A 27,892-nucleotide genomic window follows, 5' to 3' on the forward strand; every position below is an offset into this window, starting at 1 on the left:
TTCTCGCACAAACATCTCTTTCAACACATCCTCCTTCTTTCACAAACCTGCATCCTGAGTTCCTCTTTCAGAGCCTTGCACACTATGGCTAATAGTTACTGATGAACCCACCCTTGACCTACCCTCTGTCTAATCTTAATGTTGTGTATCCATGTCCCTATAATGACACCTTCTTGCAGCAAACTTCAGATTTTAATAAATGTAATTCACATGCATATCTATTTTAGAAATATACATTCAGATAATTTTAAAGACCCTATCAGGCAAGGTTTTACTCTGTTAGCAAGTCAAGATGTTAACAAAGCACAGGTTAGTTATGTGCTCAAATGTGTTTCAATTGCTGTGGTCTGAGTTTATGAAGGTGGTTGGCGATATATCTCTGTTCTATCCATTCTTGATGCTTTCTTAAACAAGGTAATGAGGGTGATCACCTTGAAGGAGGTATTTGTGAGGTTTTTTTTTTCTAAAGAAGCCCTCTTCAACGTAGTAAGTAAAAGAACTATATTCCCTTGTCTGGCAAAGTTTTTAAATATGTGGTGGCTATGGAACTCCAGCTTGTCTTGCATTAAACTGATTTCCCGGATATATTCCAATTTGGCTCCAAACATGGTTTTGAAACGGAAATTGTATTATGTGTCTCAGTGATCAATGTCTGCTAAGAGAAAAGCAGGGAAATAATAAGGATCAAGCCATTACATTCTAGTCATCCTTGTACAATTTGATTGCACATTTGTAGAGGGGGTGCTGGGTGAGTGCTGTTCAGAACTTTAGGACTTCACTTGTGGTTCCATCTTATCTCCTATCAATATCCATATGAAATCAGTAGGAGAGATTATGCAAAGAATTAAAGTAAGATGTTCATCATTTTGTTGATGACACTGTTTTATTTCTGGTTTTCAGTAAAATCAGATAAGGCAAAAGGTGTACTGAATTGGTGCTTAGATATAGTGATAACAAGTTGAGGAACAATAAATGTAGCAATACTGAGGTTTTCTCAATTAGTAATATTGCTAATCAAGAAATAACCAGTTTATTCTCGCTGAGCCAATAAATTCATTTCCTCTCACAGAGCAATTGTGCAGATCTGGGCTGGTATTAGATCAAAACTTCAAGATGTAGACTTAGGTTTCTTCTTCAGTATGCAGCACCTTTCCCTAAGCATCATGTGCTAGTTGCCACATCACACAGAAAAGCAGAATATGGTGTTCCTATCCATATTCTGGTGATATGTAGATTATATTACTGTAATGGTTTACCAGGGACTGCCTTAAAAGTTCAAAAGCTTCAACCAGTTAGAATATATCAGAAATGCTGCTGGCCACTGTTAATAACTGGGACTGGCAAATTTTAAAAGAACATTCTATGACAGTGATTGCCTAATTGCTTTCAGGCCCAGTGCAAATTTCTAAGTATGACCACTAAAGGCTTAATTGGCTTTAGACCAGAATACCTTGCCCACAAATTTGAAACATTTGACAGTAACCTTGTATTGATGTGAGGTAAGGTGGTTGCCCACCTTTTCTGTAGCAGCATCCCATATGCTAACTCCTTCCCCTGAACTGTCCATCTGATACCTAATCTTTCCAGGTGCTAGGCCCAGACTTTTATGGAGTTAAACCCATTGAGCATATTAATAGTGCCGTTCTAAGCATAGCCATAGTCTTCTAAATTGACTGGAATTAGTGGGTTTAGAAGGGTTTAACTGTGCTGTGATTAGATTATAAGTCTTAGAGAAAAGATTTGCAAAGTCTGTCTAGCCCAAAATTGTGGAGGAGAAAAAATGTCCCATGGGAGATAACTGATGCAGCCATTGTGTTCAGCTAGTCTGAGAAGTACAAGACTATAACCCCGGTCCATGAGCAAGACTGTCAGTCAGAGAATAATAGAAGGTATTTTTTTTCCCATTTCTAAGGTCTTACTAGTGAAATAACCAAAGACAAACAAGGTGAGATTTTAGGAGGAATCCAAGGCAAGCTAGAAAATCATTGAAGGGTTGTTATAAAATGTATTCTTACATGCGCTCACATGTACACATACACATTCTCTTCCATACTTTCACTCTATATTTTTTCAAAAATTTGTCATTTTATTCAAATAATAATTTTCTTTTCCTTTATCCTGGAAGATCAAAATATTTATGAAGGGTAATTTTTAAAAAATTTATGAGACTGCTGTTTGGATAAACAAAGATGACTGAAGATCACCCTTTATGTGAAATCCTAAAATCATATTTATTGGCCCAGTCACAGAAAGTGCCATAGTGATCACAAAAAAGTAATTTTTTATACATGTACAGGACACTTTTTTTTTCTTTTTCAAAATACAGGTCCATTTCCCATAAGAATTCAAAAAATTACATAAGAAAAAACAGAATCTTTTACAATCTGAAATTCAGTATTTATTGTTTGAAGTGACAGAAGAGTACATCACAAAGTTGAGGGTAAGGAGGGCAAGGAAATAACCAACTTATTCTCTCTATGTAACAAATTTAACTTCAATGCATTTTTATTATGCAATCATTTAACTGTACATTTTGTTAAAGAAAACCTTTTTTTAAAAAATAACAATAAGCAGATCTATTCTATAGTCATAGTTGAAAAGAAATTCTTTCATATTCCCCTTCAGAATTGCATATACTCATTGAATTCCTCATTCTGCATATATTATATAGATTCACTCTTTTAAAAATTTCATTTAACACTTCCAACAAGATGCTTCCAGATGCAGTTTGATTGCCCTTCATATACAACAGTATGTTTAAATGTCATGAATGAGACACAATGTGGAAGAGAATGGTTTTCAAATGCACAAAAGGACTCAGAATAGCCATATAATAGATCTAAGATTTTTTAATGTCACATTTTTTTTTATCTCTAACAGTGACCAGGGCTATTCGGCTATTAAACTTGACAGAGTAGGAAACCTTCAGAAACTAAAAAAGAACACCAAAGGGTAGAATTATTGCTAATCAACAAGAATAGGCCACTATAGAAGCAAATCTTACAAATTAAAACTGTAATGGGAAAATATGATTGCTGACAGAATTTTCCAAACTAGCAAACTAGCACTTTACTGTCTAGTTATTATGAAATATGGTGAAATAAAACTTCATGAGGAACTCCGTATGCTATGGTCCAGACTTGTGTAGAAACTCTGCTGCTGAATGGTCAACCATAATGTCTGCAGCATTCATGTTAGTCTGAAGCAACAGAACAAAGTTGGAGTTCAGTGGTATCTTTAAGACCAATGAAGTTTAATCTGGGGTATAAGCACATGAAAACTTATACCCAGAATTAAATTTAATTGGTTGCCCTGCAACATTATATAGGTACTTCAGATCAGACCAGTTAACAATACACCTTGGCCAAAATTCTCCTACCACTCACCTGAGTTTCCATTTCTACCCCTACAGGATATTTCTTCTCTACCTATACCCTTTTCACATCACTCTACAGTATATTTCCCTTGCTGAATTCATTATATCTGCAGGCAATATGGAGCCCAAGAACCATAATCACAGCATCCAACAGTTTTCTGCATAGCCAGGTTGTACATTGTTGAACTATCGTTTCATAATCTATAACTCACCTAACTCAGAATACATGACTTTCTCCCTCTTTTTTATGTTAACCTTTTTCTTTTTGTCATGTTCCTAGCATTAGATTTATGAGTGTACACTGGATTCTGTATTTTTAAAAATGCTTGTAAATTTCTAAGAAGAGCACTATAGAAAACCTAAGACATAGCCATTTGTTCACTTCAAACTCCTATGAAACAATTTGCAAATCACCAATGTAAGACTACTACTAGGTGGCATAAACTAGTTCTTGGAACAGAGCATGGATAGTTCCGTTCAAAAATCTTGAGCATGCAAAATGAACCTCAAGTGTCAGGCATGCAATGCTGCCTATTCAAGCAGCAGGATACTCGGTCTGTGGTATTTCTTTTCCACTGTAACCTGCTCATGCTAGGTACTTCACAGACAGTTGAAATAAGTCTAGTCTTCCTCTGCAGGCCATTTATGCAGGCAGCCTGAAGACACCCTGTGTATGTAGGATCAAGTATTGAATCCTTAATATGAACCTAGGGAGATACTGCAGCCCTTATTTGAGGTGATACACACCAAGAGATATCCAGAAGCTAAGAATGAAATGGCTGTATCAGGTTGCTTAGGTCTTTTCAGTTTTGAAAACATGTGTTTTTTTCCCCAATTGATGGTGGGCTAGCATACTCTTTTTGACTTTGTATATTCAAAAACTATCAAGTAACAATGCAATGCTTTATAATACATCTTGTTGCAATAAAGTTAAGATTTGGTATCAATGGTTAATATTCAGTGCAACGTAACACTACAAGCAGTATACAACAAACTGTAAGTGTATAGGTTACTCCTGTGTTCAAGTCAAGATCACAAATTTGTGCTTATAGAAACATATTAGGAATACAGAGGCAGTCCATTGTATGGAAATCAAGTTTAATCTTGTGTGTCTTTTGTATATGTGTTTTTATTGGTCAAGTATGGGAACTATATGACTTGAAGAATATGATGGCCATAATTTTAAATTGTGATGAAATTTTGTTCATGGGAAGTTTGTCAAACCATCGTTGTATTGCAAGCATTTTGTTACATTTCCATTTTGCCATAATCATAAATTTACCTGCTATCCTAAGATAAAGCACAAAGAATCTACAATTTTCGGTAAAGGCTGCAAGTTCTCCTTGGGCTATGGCTGGAGTAAAAACTTTCTAGCATTCTGTAAAACATTTTTAAATATTTTAAAACTTTCTAGCATTCTGTAAAACACCACAGACAATTTCAGGGGATGTGTTGGCCACTCCAAATAAGTTAAAAAAACACTTTAAGCTGCTCCGTTAAATGTTATGTAATTAGTGAGGGGGAAGTAATAATTATGAAAAGCAAATTGAAGAGCACAGAAAGTTAAAAATAAACTAACTAGAACATTGGTCTCCAACCCCCGGTCTGTGGCCTGCTGTCAGGCCGTGAGAGCTTTGGAAGCGGGCCGCGGCTCCCTCTCACCGCCCCCTGCAGCAAGAAACTCACCAGGCCACGAGCAAATCAGCCACTGAAGCAGCCAATTAGCTTGCAGCCCAGCAAGCTTGTTGCTGTGGGAGGGGGGGAGGGGGAAGCACGGCTGCCAGCATGTGTGTCAGTGTTGCGCATGCACGTTTGCGCCCCCGCCACGAGCGCAAACATGCATGTGCAGCAGCCCCACGCATGTACGCATGAGTGAAACTGCTGTGCATGCACATTTGTGCCCTCACTGGGCACAAATGCACTTGCGTGGCAGGTCCACGCATGTGCATTTGCGTGGGGCTGCCACGCATGTGCAGGGGCCCCAGGTCGCCCTCTCCCCCCACCCCTTGGCAAAGGGCCTCAACCTGAAAAAGGCTGCAGACCGCTGAACTGGAATACAAAAACATCTTCATGGTAAATTGGATAATAGTCCATTTGAGGCAGTGAAAGCTGAATCCTGAGAGACTGAATCCTACAATCAATATATTACTATGAACTAATTTCATTATGGAAATAACTATAGACTTACTCAGAAGCAAGTCCCAGTGAATTCAACAGGGCTTACAATCTAGTGTTTGTCCTTAGGATTGCATCCAAAATAGACTAATTATCATTTGTGTGCATACAGGAGCTCCGGAAAGATCTGACCATTAGCTGACATATCCCTTCCTGATGGACAAACCCACCACTCATTAAACCATATTGACTGACAGTGCAAACAATGACACAGAGTGGGAAATCTGTGCTAAATTATCTTAATATGTAATTTAAGCTATGGTATAATCCATTTTCATTTTGGTGTTCATTGTTGGCCCCTGAACCTTGAAAACCCTACAGGGTTGCCATGTCAGCTGTGACTTGATGGCAAATAAAGTAAATCACTGTTGGAAGAACAAGTGTGGCCTTCAATCCTAAAACTGAATTATTCCCTCACATTTCTATCAAAAACAAAAGAACATTAAATAAATAGTCTATTGGTACCACAGTTGGAAAATACTTATTTGAATGGCTGTTACTCCATAAAATAGAATATACCTGCTTTCATAGTTTAGCTAAGTATTAGCTACTGTGACTGCATCTTCTTAAACTACTGTGGCCATGGTATCAGGATCTCAAACAATATTAAACTAAATGTCCAAACTGAAACATAAAGAACTCTGTTGTGAAAAACACAGAAGATCCATAATTCCTAATCAAGGAAATCCAACTATCTCAGAACCCAGACAAACTACAGCTCCTGCTCCAGATTGCTCAAATTAGATACCAAAACGCCTCGAATGGAAGAACACTTGAACACTTTGTTCCCATTGTACCCATTCAAATATTATGCAGTCCAATGCAGCAGGACTCCATGCAATTTTCATTCAGTTGTTTGAAATTCCATATCTCATTATAAACTATTCAGTAACTATGTTTTACCTGTAATTAGCATCCATAAAACATTACTCTATTAGCATATCCATAACCTCTATGGCTAGAGGTGTATGAATCTGGAAAATCTCTACACTTTGTTTTCATGTATTACAAATGTGAACTTTTCCATTCAGCCCATTATTGTGGCTGGTGTTCCCAGGTTGGCTACTCCCAGTTTTATTTATGTCATTACATACATTTGTACACCAACAAATGCAAAATAATGTTTAAATGTATTCAAATTAGCTCATAATATTCAGTAAAAGAAAATGGAACAAAAATGAGGATTCATTTATTCAACTTATACATGGGAGAAACAAGATCAACCTGGAAGAGGGAACTGAAACGGAACTAAGGGCATAAGGAATTTGATAACATTCCTAATAGCTTTACCTTGTACACAGATGGTACTTTACAAAGCATACAAGTACCAACATACCACTTTCTGCCTTTGCTCCAGCATTGTGATACTCTAAGCATATTGCCATCATTAACTTGATCCCTTCCCATTTTACTTCTTTACCAAAGCAATAGCTATTGTGCTGTGGACGACTACCAGTGCAGTGCTAAGCAGCGTCACATCCTTCTAAGTCCATTCTCTTCAGGGGTCTGACTATCTAGAGTGGCACTGTAAATGACAAGCAGAATGTTTACATTGTCATCTTAGAAAACCCCTGGTATTTCTTTCTGGTACCTTCCCTAAAATTGTTGACTACAGACACAAGACTTGCAAAAATGCCAGGTAAAAGTCACTCCTCTCACCCCAAACCATTCCATCACGTTACACTGCCCTCCCATTATGAACTGCTAATACAGCTTGGAAATAAATGTCACCTAACAGTGGCATGCCTTTTATACAATCTGCTGGTTTTTAAAATACTATTCCGTCTCCCTTCTCTTTGAACCTAGTTCTGTGCACCCAGCCTAACTCAACTAAATTTTTGAATGGGTGTTTAATTTGATGTTTCTGCATTTGCAATTAATCACTTGGTAAAAGTTAAAGTCTTAGTACATGTTACAGAAATTAGGGGCAGCTATGACATTCTAAATCATGCTGATTCTTATAATTTCTTCTGAGCATTGTTCAATTGTGATGCATATACACAGAATATGCAATGAGAAAGACTATGGCTCTCACATTGCATCACTCCTGTACTTCATCTATTTAGACAGCTGTGCCTGATTCTGGGAAATACTACTGGAGCTCATATTCACTGAATTCTTGCAATATAAGTTTCAAAAGTTTGTACTGCTCACTTTCAATGCAAAGTGATTACTGCAGTCCTGAATTCATTTCTGATCCAAGACAGAGAAGAACTATTTTCTGGATATCCTCCCCTCTCCTGCCACTCACTTGTGTGGCATCTTCTGCAGCAACCACAGAGGTGGCCATCCACCCACATAGCCAAACAGAAAACAAACAATAAAACAAAGCACCTCTGTTGCTCCCTGCCTCTCCTGCTCTTCCCTTTTCTGTGCCTGTTACATCAGACAGTTTTGGCAGTACTCAAGGTGCTGAGATGCATCTTGAGAAATGCAGTCTTCAAGGATGATCTGAGTACCATGCCTCATCCAGTGATGAAATTTTGGTTGAAGCTATAAGGCTGGAGAAAAAGATGAAGCAGGAACATCCAGGAACTCCCTACCTACCTGCATGGTGCAGTGATTAAGAGCTGCAGCTTCTAATCTGGTGAGCTCCTCCACATGCAGTCAGCCAGCTGAGTGACCTTGGGCTCATCACAGGTCTGTTAGGGCTGTTCTCACAGAGCAGTAATTTCAGGACTCTCTCAGTCCCACCTACCTCATAGAGTGGCTGCTGTGGGAAGAGGAAAGGAAGGAGATTGTAAACTGCTTTGAGACTCCTTCTGGTAGAAAAAAGCAGGGTATAAAAACCTGCTCTTCTTCTACCATTTGGCTGTTTGGCTGGCAGTTCATCTGGCTGACCCTTGCCTTAGTAAAGCAAAGCAGGAGTGTGATGGGTTTGATGTGGGAGCTGATTGAAGTTGGAGTAGGATGTATGAGTTGAGAATTATTAGCAAAATGTCCCCCCCCCCTTTTAGTTCTAAATGTGAGGTCATTGTAAGTGGGGGGGGGGACCTTTGTTCTAAGGATAGAAATAATGGCTACAGGGAATGGCTACTAAAAGTCAACCATACTTTTAGAAAGAAGATACCTAGTTTAGTATATAAGGTTGTCATGCAAAAAGGTCTCTCATATTCAAACCCTGATACTATCAGTAAAGAAATCTCATGTTCATTGGATCTTGGCCAGATATATTAGAAAGCATAGTAGACAGCATTGGGCTAGAGCAGTGGTTCCCAAACTAATCTGGTCTACTGCCCCCTTTCCAGAAAAAATATTACTCAGCGCCCCCTGGAAATTAATTTTTTTAAATCTTCTCTTCTTTCTTTTATGCTTTCACCGCCCCCTTACAGTTATTCATCGCCCCCAAATGCCCCTGTGGCCCATCACGCCCCCTGGATCGCTGCAGCACCCACCAGGGGGTGGTAGCGCCCACTTTGGGAATCACTGGGCCAGAGGGAACAAAGATCTGATTCATCATAAGGCAACTCCATATTCTACCTCTGGTATATGGTGTTACTATTCCTAATGGATCAGAGCTGTTAAAGATGAGGACCCAAATGAGAAGGATATTTATTTGAAACCACATTTGATGTTTTAATTGTGTACATCATCATCAATAAGACCTTTTAGACCTTTTCTTTCATATTAAGTCTGAAGGACCTCCTCTTTTTAAATATCTTTTGCAGAAAATCCAATTAAAGTGGACAAAAGAACATCACTGAGGTTTAAATCAATAATCTATACATTTATATTTCATTATCTTTAGTGGGATTTGAATGCCATTTGCACAGCACAAGTCCCATGAATCAGTCTGATTGATAGTGATATATAATTTCAAGCGCATTCATCTGCTTTTGTATACCACCACTTGAAAAAACAATTCTTTATCAACACAACAAGATGCCCTTTGCTCTTCATTTTCAAAACAGCTGGCATATGAATATGACCTTTTTGCATACCCTGACAATCTTTTCAGAAAATTATGTGTTCTGCATATTCTCAGACACATTCATGCCAATACAATATTAATTTTCCTGAAGGTCTTTAAGAAAAGGAATTGCTTTCTAATATATAAAAAACATAGTTCAAGGTAAACATCTTTCTGACTGCAATACTTGGAGCAAATCTACAGTACAAATAACATTGCACATATTAACATTCATAGTTATCACAAATTGTAATGCAGCATCCATTGTTATGAAGAAAAGAGCTTCAAGTGCCAGTCTATCTTTAAAGAGGACAGAAGAAAGAAAGAGTTACCATTTCACCATAATTTGTACATTGATAGGTACCTTCCTACAGCTGATCTTTTTGTGCCATTCCCCCTCTAATTAAAATATTTTCTGAATAAGTACTTTAGAAAAAAGCATTGGGTTAGATCCTGCATATCTGTACCAACCTTTTGACTACCAGGAGGTGCTTTCCATTGAAACAAGAAAATTACATCAGGAAGCACCCACCAGAAGAAAGTGCCTCAGCTCATGGAGCAGGTGTGTAGGATATACTTGGTGTATTTTTCTTACAAAATAAATGATAAGTTCTTGATTCAGACATTTCTATGAAAAATTAGCTACCAAATCCATATTCTTTCATTAATATACTGTCCCACACTCTGTTTCTCTTGCTAGTAGTCTGGTGGTGTATTTTCATTATAATATGCAAACTACTACTCCTTGTCCAATTACAATATCATCAATCATCATTATTACCTTATATTCCAATAGTGAAATCAGCCAAATCTGAGGAAACTTAAATCTGGTGACCAGAGCTGCCAATACAAACCTGAAAAATGCCATATTTGGAGAATAATCTGAAATCTAAAAAAATAATAATACGTGGGAGGTTTAAAAACCTTAAAATAATAAAAGAAGTGACTGTTGCTTAAATAAATGGATTATATCAATGGTTGTTATTAGGCAACCACAACATTCTAGGCTAGGTTCCAGTGTGCAAAACTCAGGGGAAGGGTCCAGGGTCTTTTTCATGCCTGATTTGGGCTTTGAGGGAGGACTGATAAACGTAAGTGAACAGAAATCTGTGGTCACATGGCGGGATGCGCTGCTGCCGTGGCAGCGGCCGATGGGCCCTCCCTTACCCCCCTCCCCGACCCTTAGAAGGGCAGCGGCAGCAGCAGGCGAGCCCTCCATTCCCCCCTGACCTTTAGAAGGGCGACGGCAAGCAGGCAGGCCTCCCCTCCCTCTCCCTCTCCCCCCTCCCTCTCCCCCTCCCTCCGTGACTGGCCTTAGGGCAGTGGCAGCCCAGGAGGCGGCAAGGTCTGGAAGCAGTAAGGCCTCTCGAGCTGGCAGCAGCAGACCAGGCCGGGAAGCCCTGCCCCAGAGCCTGGGCACCTGTGTGGGGGCCTCCTGAACCTGGGCTGCCTACTCAGCTGCCTGCCGCACAGCAAAAAAAAATTTTTTTTTTTTAAATTAAAAAATATATGAGAATGCCGCGGGACAGGCAGGAAATGCCGCTGGACACTGGACAAATGCCCCCAAAGCGGGACAGCCCCACCAAAGGTGGGAAAGATGGTCACCTTAGAAAAAGGCCTGACCTGGATGAGATTGCCAGCTTCAAGTTGGGAAACTACTGGAAGTTTTGGGACGGAGTATGAGAAAGGTAAGGTTTTTGGATGGGCCTGAGTTGGATATAACGCCATATAGTCCACCATCCAAAGAAGCCATTTTCTCCAGGATGCCAGGTCTCTGTTGACTGGAGATGTAATTCTAAATCAAGAGGTCCCACCTGGAATTTGAAACTCTAAAGTTTCTGAATAGGATCGGGGAGATCCTACTGAAATCACCAGTCTGCAGTGGGGGCTCACTAACTAATGTTGTGTCAGTCACATAGCGCTGTTGCGTGGTCAAAAAGGAGAAGAGAATGATATAAACTACCTTGGTTCTCAGTGTGGAGAAAAGCAGGACACAGATGAAACAAATAATAAATATAACTGAAAACAGGAGGCAGCTCAAATGTAGGTTGTAAAATGGCTGAGAAGAAGACAATGAGGTAGGGAAAGAGAAGGGGATGTGGGGTTGCTAGGTGGGGAAAAGAGAAAATAGTGCAGGGAGATAATACCGGGGGGAGTATGGTGCCACCTCACAAGACCGTGTGGGTTCTCTACCATGCAAGTTAGCCTGGCCTGGTGGCTGATATTATGCAACTGGGCAATGGTTTTTGTAGGCATAGGCTGCTGGAGTGGTAGAAGGAAGAGATGAAGACAGAGGGACAGGTAAATTTAGGTTGGATGTTGGGTGGGAAAAAGAAGGAAGTGGAAAATAGGAAGATGCTATGGGGGCTTTCAGGAAAGGGGGGGAAGAAATTGTGTGTGTGTGTATGTATGGGAAATGAAATTCCTCTTACAAGTCCTTCTGAGTTCTCTCTTGTATACAAATGTTAACAGAAATATGTAGTTGCTGTTCCCTATAGAATCACAGGAAGGACTACATTTTGTAAAAAGGTCAATATCCTGTGGTAAAGAGAGAGTGAGGCCCTAGTGAAGGAACTTCCTATGGGTGTGCTTATACTGTGTGACAACCAACATAGTGGAGAGAATATGCCCTGAAGCAGGACTGGTTAGATCTGGGTTGAAATCCCTGATCAGCCCTGGAGGTCACTGAACAATCTTGGGCCATGACTTACTTAAGAAAGCCTATCTTACAGGATTGTTGTGAAGATAAGAGGTCAGATTCAGCAGAAGTTTCCAAATGTACTAAAGTCTTTGCACTTGTGCAAATGTACTACAAAGACCACACAAATTCATGTGTACCAGAACTATCCTATACCTTGGGCAGGACGAAGCCGTTTTTCGAACCAAATGGCCATAATAAATGGAATTTTCATGAAGCCGACCTAACTTGCCAATGGAGTAAGAATCACAAAAGTAGTCTAAGATTTCTATCAAAATACAAGTCTGCCAGTTGCATTGTTATATTGAAACTGAAGTATTGCCATGGCGGTAACTTAAAAGAACTGATTTCTGAAAAGTTCGGTTTGCCAAGTGCCTAAGGCTCATAAAACAAGTTTTCTTCTACTGTGTTATGGATGGGAAGAAATATGTAGTTACATTTCATATGACACATTTCAAATGACTGAGACACCTTTATTCCTGTCCAAGGAATATTTGCCAACTGTTGCCAGTACAGAGGAACCTGAGCAGAGAAGCAGAACAAAACAGTACTCAGAACACTGGAGGGGAAGAAAAAGCAACTCACAAAGGTAGAGCAAGCATTAATCACAAAAATGGGGATGTTAATCATGTGGCAGACATCAAGATTTACTACACACTATTTCTTTGCCTCCAGCTAGACTGCTGAAAATTGACTACATGAAAATTAAATTGTGCTATGAGCATTATATTGTCATTTTCAATAAACAGACAACAAGTCATGCACATATATAATTAATCTAATCAGGAAGTACATATCGTGGAATGGGGAAATTTTCCAGTAGCCTACAGATTACAGAGGCTGTATTTCTATGCTGAATAAAGAAGCAAATGTCATACAGTGCAATAGCGGCTTTACAGGCGGCATCTCCTGTTTAATTACATGAAACAAAAGGATTTCCTTTTAGTTGAAGATCACAATTTGACACACCTCTGCAGGGATAATGCTTATAATTGCTTGTTGCAGCACTTTCTGGTAGCAAGCTTAGACACCACATGGCAGAGTGGTATGAAAGGTGAGGTGAAGTCCACTTGGTTAAATGGAGTAACTGATATCATGGGATGTCTGTGACATGATGCTTTCTATTCTGTTGAATCATTAGGAATCAATACTGACACTTTCATGTTAGCACAGGTCTTAGGAAACATGCTGACAACAATGACACATTTCTGAACCTAATGACATAATATTCCCAGGCTTTCTCTCCAGAACATGGACCAAATATAAACTGCTGGTTTTGAAAATATCATGTTCAGGTGATAGTTGATATCCTTATCCATAAACCCACTTAACTAACAAACTCAGTCTGGAACCCAAAAGCCACCTAAAACAGAATAAATTGTCCAAAGCCAGTTTGTTCTGGTGAGCAATAAAAGTTGCCCTTCAGTGGTTGCCTCCCACTAAGTATGCCAGCACATGATGCATACATGCACTCCTGGACATGACAACAGAGCATGTAGCTTATGATCTCTTATGTTCAGTCTGGTGGGCTGTTCCCTATGTCACCTTCACATTGTCCTATGTCACCTTCACAGATCTGTTCTAAGCACACAAAGGAACTCTTTCCCTACATCTGTCACCCACACTCTTGCTGCAAACCATACTCCTTTCCATTTGATCTTTTTACAGCTCTGAAATCTGTGATTGTTTCACTTAATATATTATTATTCCAGTCTGTTATGCTCTATAAACATAACTGAATCATCAAGATGATTTCCTTGTTTTTATGTATCTGTCAACTGACCTGCTAGAAGATCTAAACCTGAATGTATCATGAATGAATAAAGCTAACTTTTTGTGTGTGTTGGAAGATATGGCACCCTCACAAAATGAAAAGCCAAAAGATTGTTTTGTGTAGGAAAAAATGAAAGTCACTTAAAATGAAGCTCACTGGAAAAAAAAAGGTGTGGACCCTGTGTGGCACAGATGATCCTACTAGTTTTCTGGATTAACAAAGTTTCTGTAAAATTGTGCATGGATTGACAGAGCACTGGGATGTTAAGAAAGAAGCAGAACCAGACATCTCTGTGATGCTGGCAATGTGACAAGACCAGCTACTTAAATCCAATTCAATCCAATCCTATATTTTTTAAAAAGGCAGCCATATTAGTGAGGACTCACTTCTTAAAGCAGTGGTTACTGGGATCTGGCATAAGGTGTGCTGTCCTCCAATGTGCTGATGTCTTTTTAGCATGACATCAGCATGTTGGAGAACACAACGCCTCATGCCCACTCCACCCCAGATCTGTATGCTCTCCAGCTCCAGTGGGGGGAGATGGCCTGGCTACTATCATCACCTGGGAAGGTGGCCAGGTGAGACAGAGGGATCTTCTGAGGGCCAGTGATGGGACAGGACAGAGAAGTATGGTTGGGTGGGCTGGGACAGTGGAGACAGAGCTGCTTCCCTAAATGAGTGGGCCATTTGTGGCTGGTGGCCACCAGGGGATTCCATACAGCACTTAAAGAGTGGCTGAGTCTATCCAGATGCCCTTTCTGGTGGTCCTTCTCCTTCTCCCTTACTGAACTGAGCTGCTCTGGGCTTGGGCAGCAGCAGTTGGACCGGGGGGGGGGGTGACCCTATCTAGGTCTCACAACAGTTGAGAGAGGAAAGGGAGAGGGAAATCAGGGAAAATTCTGACAGTGGCTGAGGAGGCAATGCAGGGCAAGAGAAGTTGGATCCTTCTGCATGTTGGCCCATTGTCTGCTTCCCCCCTTTTCTAGAGCCCAGTGTAGTTTTCCTATGATGGGTTTTATTACCGGTGTAAACATAAATGTCAATGGAAATGTAGAAAAGGAAAGCTAGATTAGCAACAGATCCACTGACTTGAAGAACTCTAAAAAGGCAGTTGATTCAGTACAGACAAAATAAAATACTTTGCACAATTAGTAGTTATTAGACTGTGGAATTCACAGCCAGTAGATGTAGAGAACCTCCTAGAAACCCCCTTAGCTTTGACATCATTCATACAGAAACTGGACATATTTACAGTTTAAAGGGTATGTCACCTTGCCTTTTTGTGCCTTTGTTTAATGAATCGGGCTAACCTTTCCAAATCTGTTTCTAATACCTAAATATGAATTCTTAACATTCATTCCAACCCACAGTGCAAGCAAGTTTACAACAAATTTTTGTAGCCCTTGTAACTTGCCTGTTAAAACTGCATCAGTTACCTTAGCAGTTTCATTCAACCTCTTCATTAGACTATCCTCCTGTATGGTCCCCTGGAGACATTCACAATAAATGCAACATGAGCGCTCAGAATACTAATTGCCTTAACTATTTAATCCAGTGCCTCTACATCCTATCAAACTCTAATTGATTACTACCTCTGAATGTAAACAAATCAACAGCCTGTCCGTGAAATTGTTAATTGTCTTTCCGAATGTTCAGCCTCACTGTGGGGTTGCATTCATGCAGCTGGATTTAGGAGTTCAAGTTTTGTTTTCCAGAATTTCTTTGCCTCACAGTTCAGTTGTTAAACATAGCTTTTTTCAGGTGTATGCCTTTGATTTCTATCTCTTAAACAGAGGAAGTGTAAACTGTGAATGTGCAAAACAAGTGTCTGAGAATATATGTTCCATACAGATACTATCATCAGTCAGGATTGGCTTCTTGTTACACATGAGTGTTAGAGATTTCCTGCTGTGAAACAGGAATAGGCCCAAGTGTCAGAGCAGCCCCAGGAGAAAAGACAGCTCCCTCTTACTTGGGGCTCTACATTTCCAGTTGTGCACTACAGCAGATGCTGGCAGGGGCTCATGGGAATTGTAGTCCATGAACATCTGGAGGACCACAGGTTGATTACCCCTGCAGTACAGCACAACATGGGAAATGAAAGATAACAGTATACAGTGAGATCAGCCATGGATTGACTGGATAAAGACCACTCAGCAATGAACTGAAAACATACAATTACATTTTTTGCAGTTACCAAACAGGTAATTCTAGAGTCATGCAGTTTCTGGATTGGTATCATAAGGGAACTTGCATTTGTCAGAGATGCTCTCAAATATGATGGAAAGGGAAGCTGGCCCAGTGTTTAAATTGATATTGTGTTCATATTTGGAATCTGATGGTGTTATTTAACATTTTAACAGAATTTTTGTTTAGGCTGGTAAAATAAATAAAGCCCCAACTTGAAATATAAATTCCTTTTTGAAGCTTAGTTTGATTTAAAAGTATGGTTATATATATTTAATATATACATTATTTAAATTAGTTTATGTGCATGGCTTATCAGGAAGGGGAGAGAAGCTGCTTTTCCTAGGCCTTGTGCTATAATTGGATTTGTGAATATCGCCCATTGGTGGCTAAGTAGGGTCCTGAGTGCCATGACAGCATCTGCACAGCAGTTTCTATAACCACCATTCTCAAAACAGAGGCAACTACCTTCAAGAGGCAGAGGCAATCACTATGATAGTCGCTTTAACCCCTTTTAGTTTGAGATATGGCACACCTACATGGGAATCCAAGAATGTCCATGGCTTTGATCTTTTGATCAGGTGGGAGGAAGGCCTTAGCCACTTCATTTCCCATGACTGAGCATTTATAACCTTTATGCAGAACTAAAATCTCTATTTCTCAGAGAAAAGTAAAGACAAGAAAAGGAAAGAAGCTTCCTTTTTCCAAATCACAAAATGCTCTAATCTCTGGTTTGGTGATTATACATGGAGGCTTTCTTGGCCTGTGGTGATGAAGTGGCACTCCTTTCAATCTCAGATAATGAGATAAAACACTACAAATATTTAGGAGGGAGGGAATATTATGAAAGTATAAACAAGAAGGTGTAAAGCAGCATCCTTTACTGCTATGTCAACCGTCTAGGCTGCTATATATTTAAAATATGCACAGCATCAAATACTGTGCTATTTGGCATTCAGATAACTATACAACTACAAAGAATATTAAGGAGAAAAGAAATAACACAGTAAACCATGCAGACTTGTCAACCTGTTCTGCACATTTAGAACACAAAGGTTAAAAAAAGCACCTAATCTACATTATAAAATTCAATATTTGTTTTCACACTACGTACTGTTTTTTTAAAGTTCTGCATAATCATCTCTTGTTGTATGCAAAAAAGGTTTTTTTGTGGAAGGAAAATGGTAAACCAATTTGCGATTCAAACAATAGCTAGTGAAATTATTTTGTCCCATTCACTTGAGCCATGGCTTGCATGGCTTCTAATGCTGGCATTGACGGGATTAAACCAAGCAACAATTCTAACGGGAATAATTAATTCAGTTCTTTCGACAGTAAAAAAGGAAATGCTTTTCCCCTGTCAACATATATTTTGTTTTGATCTTTTTGAACAGTACTAATCCAAACCCCAACCAAACCAAGCCACAGCATTAGTGTTGCAACAAGGTAATGATTTACAATGCAGGTTACACAGATTAGGCTTTCTGTGCACATCAGAAACACAGGTGTTAGCCAAAGCTACATTCCATCTGAAACTGCATTTCACATCAGATAACATTCTTAATCTGTATGGCAAAGGGCACTAAAAGCCATTATAAGCAAAGGTTTCATTTTATGGGATTGTGCATGCCATTACTCTACCTTCAATAGGTGGACTGGATAAGGATTTCTGGCTGCAAGGTTTTTACAACATGTGCAGTGAAATGGATTGTCCATACTAGTACACACCAATCCCCCATTTAAAGTATGAAGAATCCTTCTGTATAAGGCAATTAACCACAAAGCAGAAACATTTGAAAGACAGCAAATGAGTGTTGCCCTCTGTAATGAGAAGCACTGACACCTTTCTCCACCCAGACACATAGTAAAATAAAACTCAGGCCTCCTCTATGAATAACAGGACTTTTGCATATTTGTATTTAGAAGGTCATGGGGGCTTCCATGGAAGGATTGCAACAGTAGGGAACAGATGGCTTCAGACTGGTGCTGTTCATAGTGGTGACACACTAATGGTTGTACCCTGTGCTTTACCAGGTGCCATTACCCATACACTAGGAAGAAACAACTATCTGGAGCAGTTTGAAACAACTACATCAAATTTAGGCAACGCAATAGGAGTTAAATCCTGTCAATTAATTCATAGATCCAAGGTGGGGTTCACTCAGTAGGATTGACTCAGAAATACATGGTGTTTACAAAAGGAGCAATCAATAGGACTAAGGGTTTCTAGTAAGGTAGAGTTGAATCATCCCACTCCAGCTGATCTTGCCTGGTAGTATTCTGTTTGTTTTGTTTGTTTCCAATGGCTTCCTCCTCCTCTTCCTCTTCCTCCTCCTCTTCACTTTCATCTGACTCAGAACTGGTTGTATCATCTTCTTCATCTTCTACTTCCTCCTCCTCACTCTCTTCCTGTACATGATGAGGCTCTTCATATTTCTGTATTGCGTAAAAACACACAGGAGGAATATTCCACTTGGAAAAACAGTGTTCCTACTTGTTTCGAAAATCATCAATATTTTGCCAGATGTCTAGCAATTTGCTAGGATGCAAATTGCTGAACTGAAATTTCACTTCTGAAGGCTAAAATACACTCAGGGCTCTATTCAAACCATGGATGGCATTGTGCAAGCCTCTTTAATTTCAATATAGCATGAGGTGGAGCTGCCTATGGGCAGGAGGATTTCAAAGAGACACTTAGCATCATTATACTGCCTCCCATTTGGAGCAACATGAGATTAGCCAGACACAGTTATGAACCAAGCAAGAGGCTTGGGGATCACTGTCTAAGGTTATCTGTTTTTATTCATTTAATGATGTTCACTGGACGGGGTATTATAAATGAGTCTGTTTTTAAGAGGAATTAGGCCTGAACTTGGGTGACAGGCTTTGAGGGGAATCCTGCATGGCTGACCATCTTTCAAGTGCCTCTTCCAGTCCTATACAATGATTTGATCTTGACTCTTTCAAAGACCTCACTGTAAATGTAACTACAGTGAATGACAAATCTAGCCAGGCTGTAAGATATGTTTTGCTGCTTACCTCCATAGGGTTGACAGTGATGGTCAAAGCTGAATCATCCCAATCCATTTCATTTTCTTTACTACCTTCATTTTCCTTTGAACTAAATTGGTAAACTGACTGAATTCTATATATTCCCAAAGCAACAATAAGGACTAGGATGCTGACACAGATTACTATGACAATTGTAGCCACACTTGGAAGCACTGGAATGAAATAAAAATGAGGTAAACATATTTTCCCTATATTCCATGTGTACAGACATACATCCTATTTAATTTATATAAATGCAGAAAGACACTCATAAAGAAAATATTTATTTATGTAAAATATTTGTTTGCTGCTTTTTCACCCAGGGTGGCAAACAATCCAAACAATGTTTAAAGTGCATACTAAAATCATAAATATTTCAAATAATTAACCAAACATATAAGCACATACAAGGACACAAAAATGGATTAAGAGACTATTATTATTATTATATTTAGGCATAGATCCCATAGCTTTCTGAAGATTCATGGCAGTTTACAACATAAAACCCCCATAAAATCCCCATATAAAACCCATTGTACCCAGGGGCCCTAAAACATCCTACAACCACAAAAGATTGGTGACCAAAAATTCTCTATCCCCTGAGCAGACCTCCCTAGAGGGGGTTTTGTGTGTGGATGTAATACAACTGAACCTGAGGCTTGTGGTGATGAGAGTTAATGAAGGGATACCAAACAAAGCAAAAAAAAAGTATTTACCTACTGACAGAAGACAATAGTGGGAAACAGAAGATCTCCCTGTGGAGAGTTTTAGCTCAATGACTGAGAAGGGGATTGCCACCCTTCTAAATTGGTAAATGTGGGCTGATTCACAAAATTTGTATGTTGTCAACAGGATTACATGGGTAGTTTGCAGATGAATTTTCTGTGGCAACTTTCAACCTCTTAAGTCTGCTCTGGTAGATGAGAACAATAGTTACCACTAAACCTAGACCTACGCTAAATGTAAAAGTTTGACCTTAGAGACTCCAGATTATATTTTAAGGCAGTCTAGAAAGGTGTCAAAGAGTAGATCTCTGCCCTCTTTAAAAGTCCCCGCTGATCTCTTTAAATCACCACTCACTATGCAATCAAACACCGTAGTAGCTGGCAAACCCTGTTTGTTTTATTAGGTAGGTTTCAAATACTCTGACTTGCCAAAAGGAAAGGTGGAGGTTTTGCCATAGTTATTTATTTAGGACAACCATGAAAGCAAGTCAGGACTGAGACCCAGCAATGAAGGGTAACAGATGAGAGAATCTAGCATCCGTAAGGATCTGTCAGCAACACAGTAAGGAGATCTTAATACTAGGCTTTGCTCTCAGTATTGGAAACCTGCACCGTGCCAGATAAACACCTTGTCTTACTAAAAGGCAGTAGAAGACAAACATTATTGGAAGCAGAAAGCCTGCAAGGAAATAGGAACTATCCAATGTCTTGCACAGTGTATCACATGTATGACTATATATCTGCCAGACAGGAGTTGTGATTGTGTACTTGATGGTATGAGTTCCTAGCTATCTTTAAGGTTAAGGATGCTGAAAGAAGCAGACAGGTATGTAGACATTCACAGATATTTTAGAGGCACCCTAATGCCATGTTGTCATGGCAAATAGGAGACTGCCAGTCTGAGAAGGAGAAAAGCATCTCTAAGAAGACACCCATTCCTTGGACAAATTTATATTCCCTCATGTTGAGGGGATAAAAGGAGGGGTAGTGTGAGCTCTAATACTCTGTTATGCATACAGGTGGATCTCTGATAGATATTTTGATTGCATATTGCATCTGGTGCAGGTTGACATTGAACTGCCTAAATAGGCTGGAAGAGTGTTTAGTTGCATGCTGTTTGGTGGCATGATTGACTGTGGGAAGGGCAGTCCTAGAAGAAAAAATTAGGTTGTGGGGCAAGAAATTAAAGGTATTTGAGGCAGCTTTCTTAGCAAAACTGCCTGCTCCGTATACAGAGCCAGCTAGACAGATGGAGATGGGGTAGGGTGTTAATAAATGAGTGAAATTGTGTTCCAGGAAGGAAATATTTAGACATCTTAAGAAGTGCAGAGGCTTTGGGACAAGATACCTTGTACAAAGAAGACAGGCTTGACTTGAAAGGCAATGGACTCATACTGTTGGAACTGAACATTTAAAAGATTGCAGAACATTTTTTACACTACATTGTGTGGATGGCCGGTAAAATGCTGAGCAAGAGGAGCCATAGGTACTGCAATGCTTCTTCTCTTAAAATCCTTTTTGTGCAAGGGACAACTTCCCAGAACCCCTACATGGTTTATTCTATCTCTTCTAGGTGGGTGGACAAATTGATAAAGATTGGTCCTATCCATGGCTCTTTCCCATGAAAATGACATGGAAATGCAATTCATAAGTTTCCTTCCACGATTTTGCAAGCTGATATCCATTTTGGTGGCTACTGCCAGAAACTTAAAGCTGAACAATGATTTTGGAGTATCTTCTGGCAATTCAACCCTTATTAATGCAGTTAATACCTGAGCTATGGATACTGTTTATGCTTTCCTCTGGGTGATGTATAGACTGGAGAAATTGTGGCTGTATTACCATATGACTTACATATTCCATAATATTAGAGTTGGTATTGTGAAGAATATTAACCTGGAAGAGGAAAGGAGATAATTAATGTTACAAGTTAATCAAAATTGTAGCACTATACCTGTCTGTGGTTAACATTATAGTTAAAAAGTTGTCATTAAAAAAAGTTTTATCAGTTTGCTTCTTTATTCTTTGCAACTCTTCTATTATTTTAGTCTTCCCATAAGCATGTGATAGTTGACAATAAATAAATACTTAAATAGTAGAATTAATTCAGCATCACAGTACAGACCCCTAGCACTAGGTATTCAATACATACATCTCCAATGAGGAAGGAAAAATGTTTAAAGGATTTTAAAAAATATCATGAAGCAATAATTTTGGGGAATAGTTTTCTGAATGGTTGTTTTGCCAACACTTATCTTAAATTGAATGGCTGGAACATGTTTTTTCCCCCTAAATAAATACATGCAGCACACCTGAAAATGTATTATATGGAGCCAGACCATTGGTCCATCCATTTCAGTACAGTCTGCCATGATGAACTGCAGCTTTTAGTATCTTTCTCAAGAACTGATTGTCAAGATCTCAGTGACTGAACCTGGAATTCAAGGCAATTTGCTCTACCACTGTGCCATATGTTGCACATTTAGATGGTTTGTTTGTTGAAAGAAGGAGTGGTGACATTCTACTCTTTTATACTGTATCTGATCAGGGAGGAGGACAATTGATGCAAAGCTTAGCATAATTCTGCATCTGGCTATGGTACAGAATAAAGTTTGGGGAAGGTTCTGCCATCCTCTGTGAGAGGATACCGGACTAGAGTATCCCATAGTAATATTAGACAGCACTGTGTTGTCTAGTTTTGCCATTTGGTGTGTGCATTTTATGTGACTTCTAAGAGAAGATATATGGTGTTGGTATTCTCTGACTGACATTTAGGTCTCTGTGTGGATTATACGGTGGGGGAAAAAACTTGTTCTGCATTGCTGATCTAAATGTCAGCATGTTTTGCTTTGGTATATTGCTATAGGAATTTGACCAGGACTAGAACTCAGTATGTATTCGGCCGGATATTAACATTAACTAAACACTGGATTGGATCACAGCGGACATTAGCTCTTTACTTCAGCATGCAACAATATGCAAGGATTGTTGCAACACTTGATAGTTTCCTGTTTCTACTTCCTTTTGCATCCCACATTTACTTTTCTTAACACCAAAATGTGACTGGAAAACTGCCATTATATGAATATTTTGCCCAGAGAAACATTCTTATGTGTGGAATGGGAACCAGAGTCTGGACATGGAACAATATTGCTTCATTCTGCAAAGGAATTAGCAACATCTGACCATTTATAATCCCAGAAAGGGGTAATTCTGAAACTGCCATCAGCAGCTAGAGAGTATGGCCAATACACACACACTGGAGGAAGAACCAATTCATGTTATTTCTCCTCTTTAAAATATCTATTATGTATTGGAGCTGGAATAGAATGGATGGAAAATTATCTGCTAAGAAGGAACAAAAGGAGGTAAATGATGGATGGTAAAAGGTAAAAGGTGTCCTTTTCACTTTATTATTACTATATGGGTTTGCATCCTGACATTCCTGAACTGAAACTGTACACATAAATAACTGTTTTAGGTTGTTAATCTGATTTCTAGAGGGAGAAAGGGTCAAGGCCACCCAAAAAGTTTCATGGTCATGGGGGATTTGAACTTTGTTTCCCCTAGTCTTCATTCAGCATTCTAACCACTATACATCACTGATTGTGTTCAATTATTCTTCCTGGAAGTTAGTCCCACTGAATTAAATGAAACTTACTTCCAAGTAGATCTGCTTAGATTGCTCACTAAACTTGCTTTACAGATATCTGTCCTTTTAACTTCCAACTTTCTAGACAGCTGCTGACTGTGGCAGTCCTTGTCAGAGACATTATCCAGGATGTGAGTGAAACTGAACAGGAATGAAAGCAGGCAGATGGAGAGAATGGAAAGCAACTAGAAGACAGCACTAAAATTGCAAGTGCCCTTTTATAATTGGTCAATTTTGCCAATCTTTGTTTTCTCCTGTCTCTAGGTAATTTTATTCAGTCGTTCCCTGTGCTCACAACATCCTATCCTTGATTCAAAAAGGTGTAGTGGGATTTTCTGTCATTGTCTCTGGAGATCCAATTGATGGGCTTCAGAACAGTAGTACATGTGCCATTCTACCTCATTTATCTTTGATTTCTGTGATGAGAACTATCCAGTTTTGCTTTAACAGCACTTGCATTTCAGAGTGAAACTTGGTTGCTTCTTCAACTTTTCCCCCTTTAACCATCCAACCTGTTGTCCAGAGTAGATGATGACCCATAATACCCCTCATTCCTGCTCACGTAGTGTCATAAATATTATATTTGAATATTACTACTCCTTCTTCATTTAAGGAGGTCAAGTTAAATCACGTCTCCCATTTAAAGCTTGTCCATAGCTGTTTCACCTCAAAGAGCTCTGCTTGTTGATTCTTGTGAAGGCTCCTTCCAGGCAGAAGATACTAGATACTAATCATTAGGGATTTGCCCCAAGACAAAGAAAAATCATTATAATTTCAAATCTGGGATTTGGGGAGAACATAAGAGAAGGCATGTTGGATCAGGTCAGTGGCTTATCAAGTCGGACACTGTGTGTCATACAGTGGCCAAAACCCAAGTGCCATCAGATCCATCCCTATGGCCAGAACTGCAGAAGTCCTTCCACTACTGCCTCCCTCCTCAGCTGCAAGAAGACAGAACATCACTCTCCCAGACATAGTGTTACCTCTGTGGCTAATAGCACAGATTGACTTTTGCTCTGTATATTTATCCAATACCCTCCTGAAGCTTTCTATGCTTGTAGACACCACCATTTCCTGTAGCCGTGAATTCCACATGGTAATTATTCTTTGGATAATGAAGTACTTCCTTTTCCCATTCTACACCTGCAGAACATTAATTTCACTGGGTGTCCAAAATTTTCAACTTCAGGATTTGTGCAGATCTTATTGCTGGGTGTCAGGACTTTAGTCTGGATAGGCTGGTTTCAGTCATATCTTTCTGGATGAGCAGCTCTCTGTTTTCAATGATTTACCTATATTAATGCAGAAGAGCATCTTGTCTTCAGAGATGTGGGGGAGCAACGTGGCACAATGTAAGTAGTCAATAGGTTGGAGTGAGTATAATACATCTGCTAATGGTTCTCATTGTTGTTTGTGGACATGAGGGCTTTTGAACCACACTGAAGTACCATATTCCACAATACTATACTATGTTGTTTTGTGCATATATTTTCACTGCTACATTGATAAGGTTGACATTCAGTTCACAGTTAGCAAGGTACTGAGATTGAAACAGTATATACTTGGAATGAGCTGTCATAGATTTATACAGAGGCATTCTGATACTGGATGATTTGTTTTCAATCCCTTTTCTAATACTTCTCATTATAGAATTTGCCTTTTTTATTATTGCAATCACACACTAAGCCGATATTTATCTACCATGACTCCAAAATCTCTCTTCTGGTCAGTTACTGCCAGTTGAGATCCCATCAACATACATTTATGGTTAGGATTTTGAGCACTATATATATTTTTGCATGATGGGATAGCAAACCTAATTTGAAGATTGTCAGGTCAGAATAGCATGGCATGAAGTTGAGATTCATCCCTGGCTCTTGTATTCTGTGAAAAAGCCCCCAAGACTTATCTAAGGGGGCCATTGCTGCTGCGGGAGAGGAACACCGACAGGGACCTGGCTGGTTGGAGAGATTGCCCAGCCCTGGCATTCTCTGAGCAGTATGTGTGTTGGCATGGCAACAGGGGGTGTGGCTGAACTGGGCATCAGTTAAACGGATGGCCTGATATTCTTTGGCCTCTTTCCCCCCTTCAGGGCGCCCAAAGACGCATCGCTTGGTGGAAGGAGCCCTTTTCCTGGCCCAACCGCCTCGCGATGTCAGGGAAGCCCAGCAATTTTATTTCATTTTACTTTTTGAGGGAAAAGGGATGCTAGACATGCTGCAGGGCATTGTTTGTTTGTTTTTTAGACTAACAAACAACTAAGCCTCTCACAGGCCATTTTGGCAGGAGCGTTCGCCCCTTCAGAAAAGGAAGGAGAGGGAGAGAGGAACAAGTGACCATGGCGCTGAAAAAGGATGCCAGTGGGGGGAAGCCCCAACTGCCCGTGAACTGTGCTGTGCTGGTGGTAGCTGCTGGTTCCAGGGCCTTGGGAGCAAGTGATGGGACAGGCACATTTCATGATGCAGCGGCAGCAGGTTCCTCTGCAATTCATGGGATGCTGGGGGCATTAAGATGCCTAGCAGTGGGATCATCCACCTTGATAGAGGAAGGGGGGGTCTAGGTGGGAGAGGTGAGGCTTCTGCCCCCCATCCCCTTCTAACAATTATGCAGGGGGTGTTTTTACTCTGCAATATGCAGGCCCATCATTTGGGGGTGTGGTAGATCCTGGCTGCAGTTGTACAATTGCGGCAGGACTGGGGCAGGTTGCTGCGGGCCCATCTTGGTGGCAGGGATCATCTGGACCACCAGCCATGGGGAAGGGAACATCCATGGTTTTCCTCTAAGAGGATTTGCACAACCAAGCCCGTCAGAGGTGGTTTAGGTTCTCGTGCGTCTAACCACTGTGGAATTGGCAGTTTCTCATCTTGCTTACCTGTGGCTCCATGGGGTTCAGGATACCAACAACCCCCTTTGTGGCCGGGGGGCCATCAGGATTTGTCTGCTGGGCCTGTGGGCCAACACTTGGCTGACTATCAAGCTTGAGGTTATGCTGTAGGACTGCAGACATGGATGGGCCAGGAGGCAATGCCTGGGTGAAGCTGGAAGCAACCTGGCCCTACGATGACTGGGTGGTATGGACAGGGCTGGCCAGCTCCACATCAAGGTATGCAGACTATACACATGGGCATTGACCCTATAGCAATTGCTATAGCAGCACATCAGGGACATGCCAGTGTAGGTGCGGTTAGTATTCCTAGCTCCTCCAGGAATGTTCAACAGGGAGCAACAGAGCAACAAGAGACAACTGGGCATAAGAGTATAATGTATGGAGGAAAGTACTCCAGGGCCTGGCAGGCTGCCGGTACCTCGGGTGAGTCCTTTTCTCTGAAGGCCAACAGGATGGGACCTATTGGCATCAGGATTCTTTGGTTTTGTGTATCTGATCTGGATGATGAATCGGCTGCATTCTTTGCATATTTATTATAAAGATAAGGCGGGGATGGGTTAGTCCACGAAATCCCCTTTGGGTTATGCATCTGGGGAAAACCCACTTGGTACTCACCTTACTAAGAAATCAAGAGGGCCCATGATGGGTATTATGTTGACATATTTAACAGGTTGTGACCAGACAGAGATGTCCCAAAAATAGGGTTCAAAGGGGATTTAAAAACAAAAACAAAAACAACTTTACAGTGGGATATAACAATCACTCCTTCACTAACTGGTTAAGGGGTAAACAGATTTTCTACGCTTTGTGGCTGATGCTCTCCCAGAAGGGAGTTGGCACTTGGAGAATCATTTAACAAATGTTTTGGAGGCCAAAGCACTTTTTGGGGATGCAGAGGCCATGGTGCATAATGATTAGGCTCGCAAGTGATCTTCAAACAACATCCAGACAAGGTGGGACTTAAAGGACCATGACACCGAGAATATGAAAGTGAGCCCATAGGTCAGGAGGACAGAACAAGACAGATGTAAGCCCATGTATAGGAATGATGGGTGCCTGTTGGGAATTCAATATAAGCATGTGCCAATACTCTGAGCACTGCTGAGAGGCTTAAGGTGGAGCCCACTTGAAGAAGAGACGTGACAAGCCAGTGGTTACAAAAATGCCTTTTTGTGGGGATCAGCCCTCTTCCAAAAAAAAAAAAAGGGGGGGGGAAGGTTGGGATCCAACAGTGGAGCTACAACCAACTACAGTTTTTGCAAGGGCACGTAGCTGGCAGAGACCTCATTGGGTCATCTAGTCTAACCCCATGCTGTACGCCATGGGCACTGTTCGCATAAGCAGAGTTGGCAGGGACCTCCAGGGTCATTTAGTCTAACCCCCTGCTTCTGTAGCAGTCTCGGTTTGTATGAGCAGTCAGTCAGTAACCTTTTATTTGCATAAAGGTTTGTATGAGC

At 40.3% G+C, this 27,892-nt stretch overlaps 1 protein-coding gene across 2 annotated transcripts in view; it reads right to left on the reverse strand.

Annotated features, from left to right (window-relative positions):
• Nucleotides 1–2,375: 2,375 nt before the first annotated feature.
• The window catches only part of CLSTN2 (calsyntenin 2), a 429,057-nt gene continuing 403,540 nt past the window's right edge, over nt 2,376–27,892 (reverse strand). For both annotated transcript variants that reach the window (XM_077348948.1, XM_077348949.1), the window contains 3 exons: nt 21,669–21,792; nt 19,160–19,344; nt 2,376–18,556 (listed from right to left, as the gene is read on the reverse strand). In XM_077348948.1, coding sequence (XP_077205063.1) covers nt 18,347–18,556; nt 19,160–19,344; nt 21,669–21,792 — 519 coding nt within the window. In that variant the 3' untranslated portion in view covers nt 2,376–18,346. The remainder of the gene's footprint in view (nt 18,557–19,159; nt 19,345–21,668; nt 21,793–27,892) is intronic.

This window comes from Paroedura picta, chromosome 8 (genome assembly GCF_049243985.1).
Source record: "Paroedura picta isolate Pp20150507F chromosome 8, Ppicta_v3.0, whole genome shotgun sequence".
NCBI classification, from domain to species: domain Eukaryota; kingdom Metazoa; phylum Chordata; class Lepidosauria; order Squamata; family Gekkonidae; genus Paroedura; species Paroedura picta.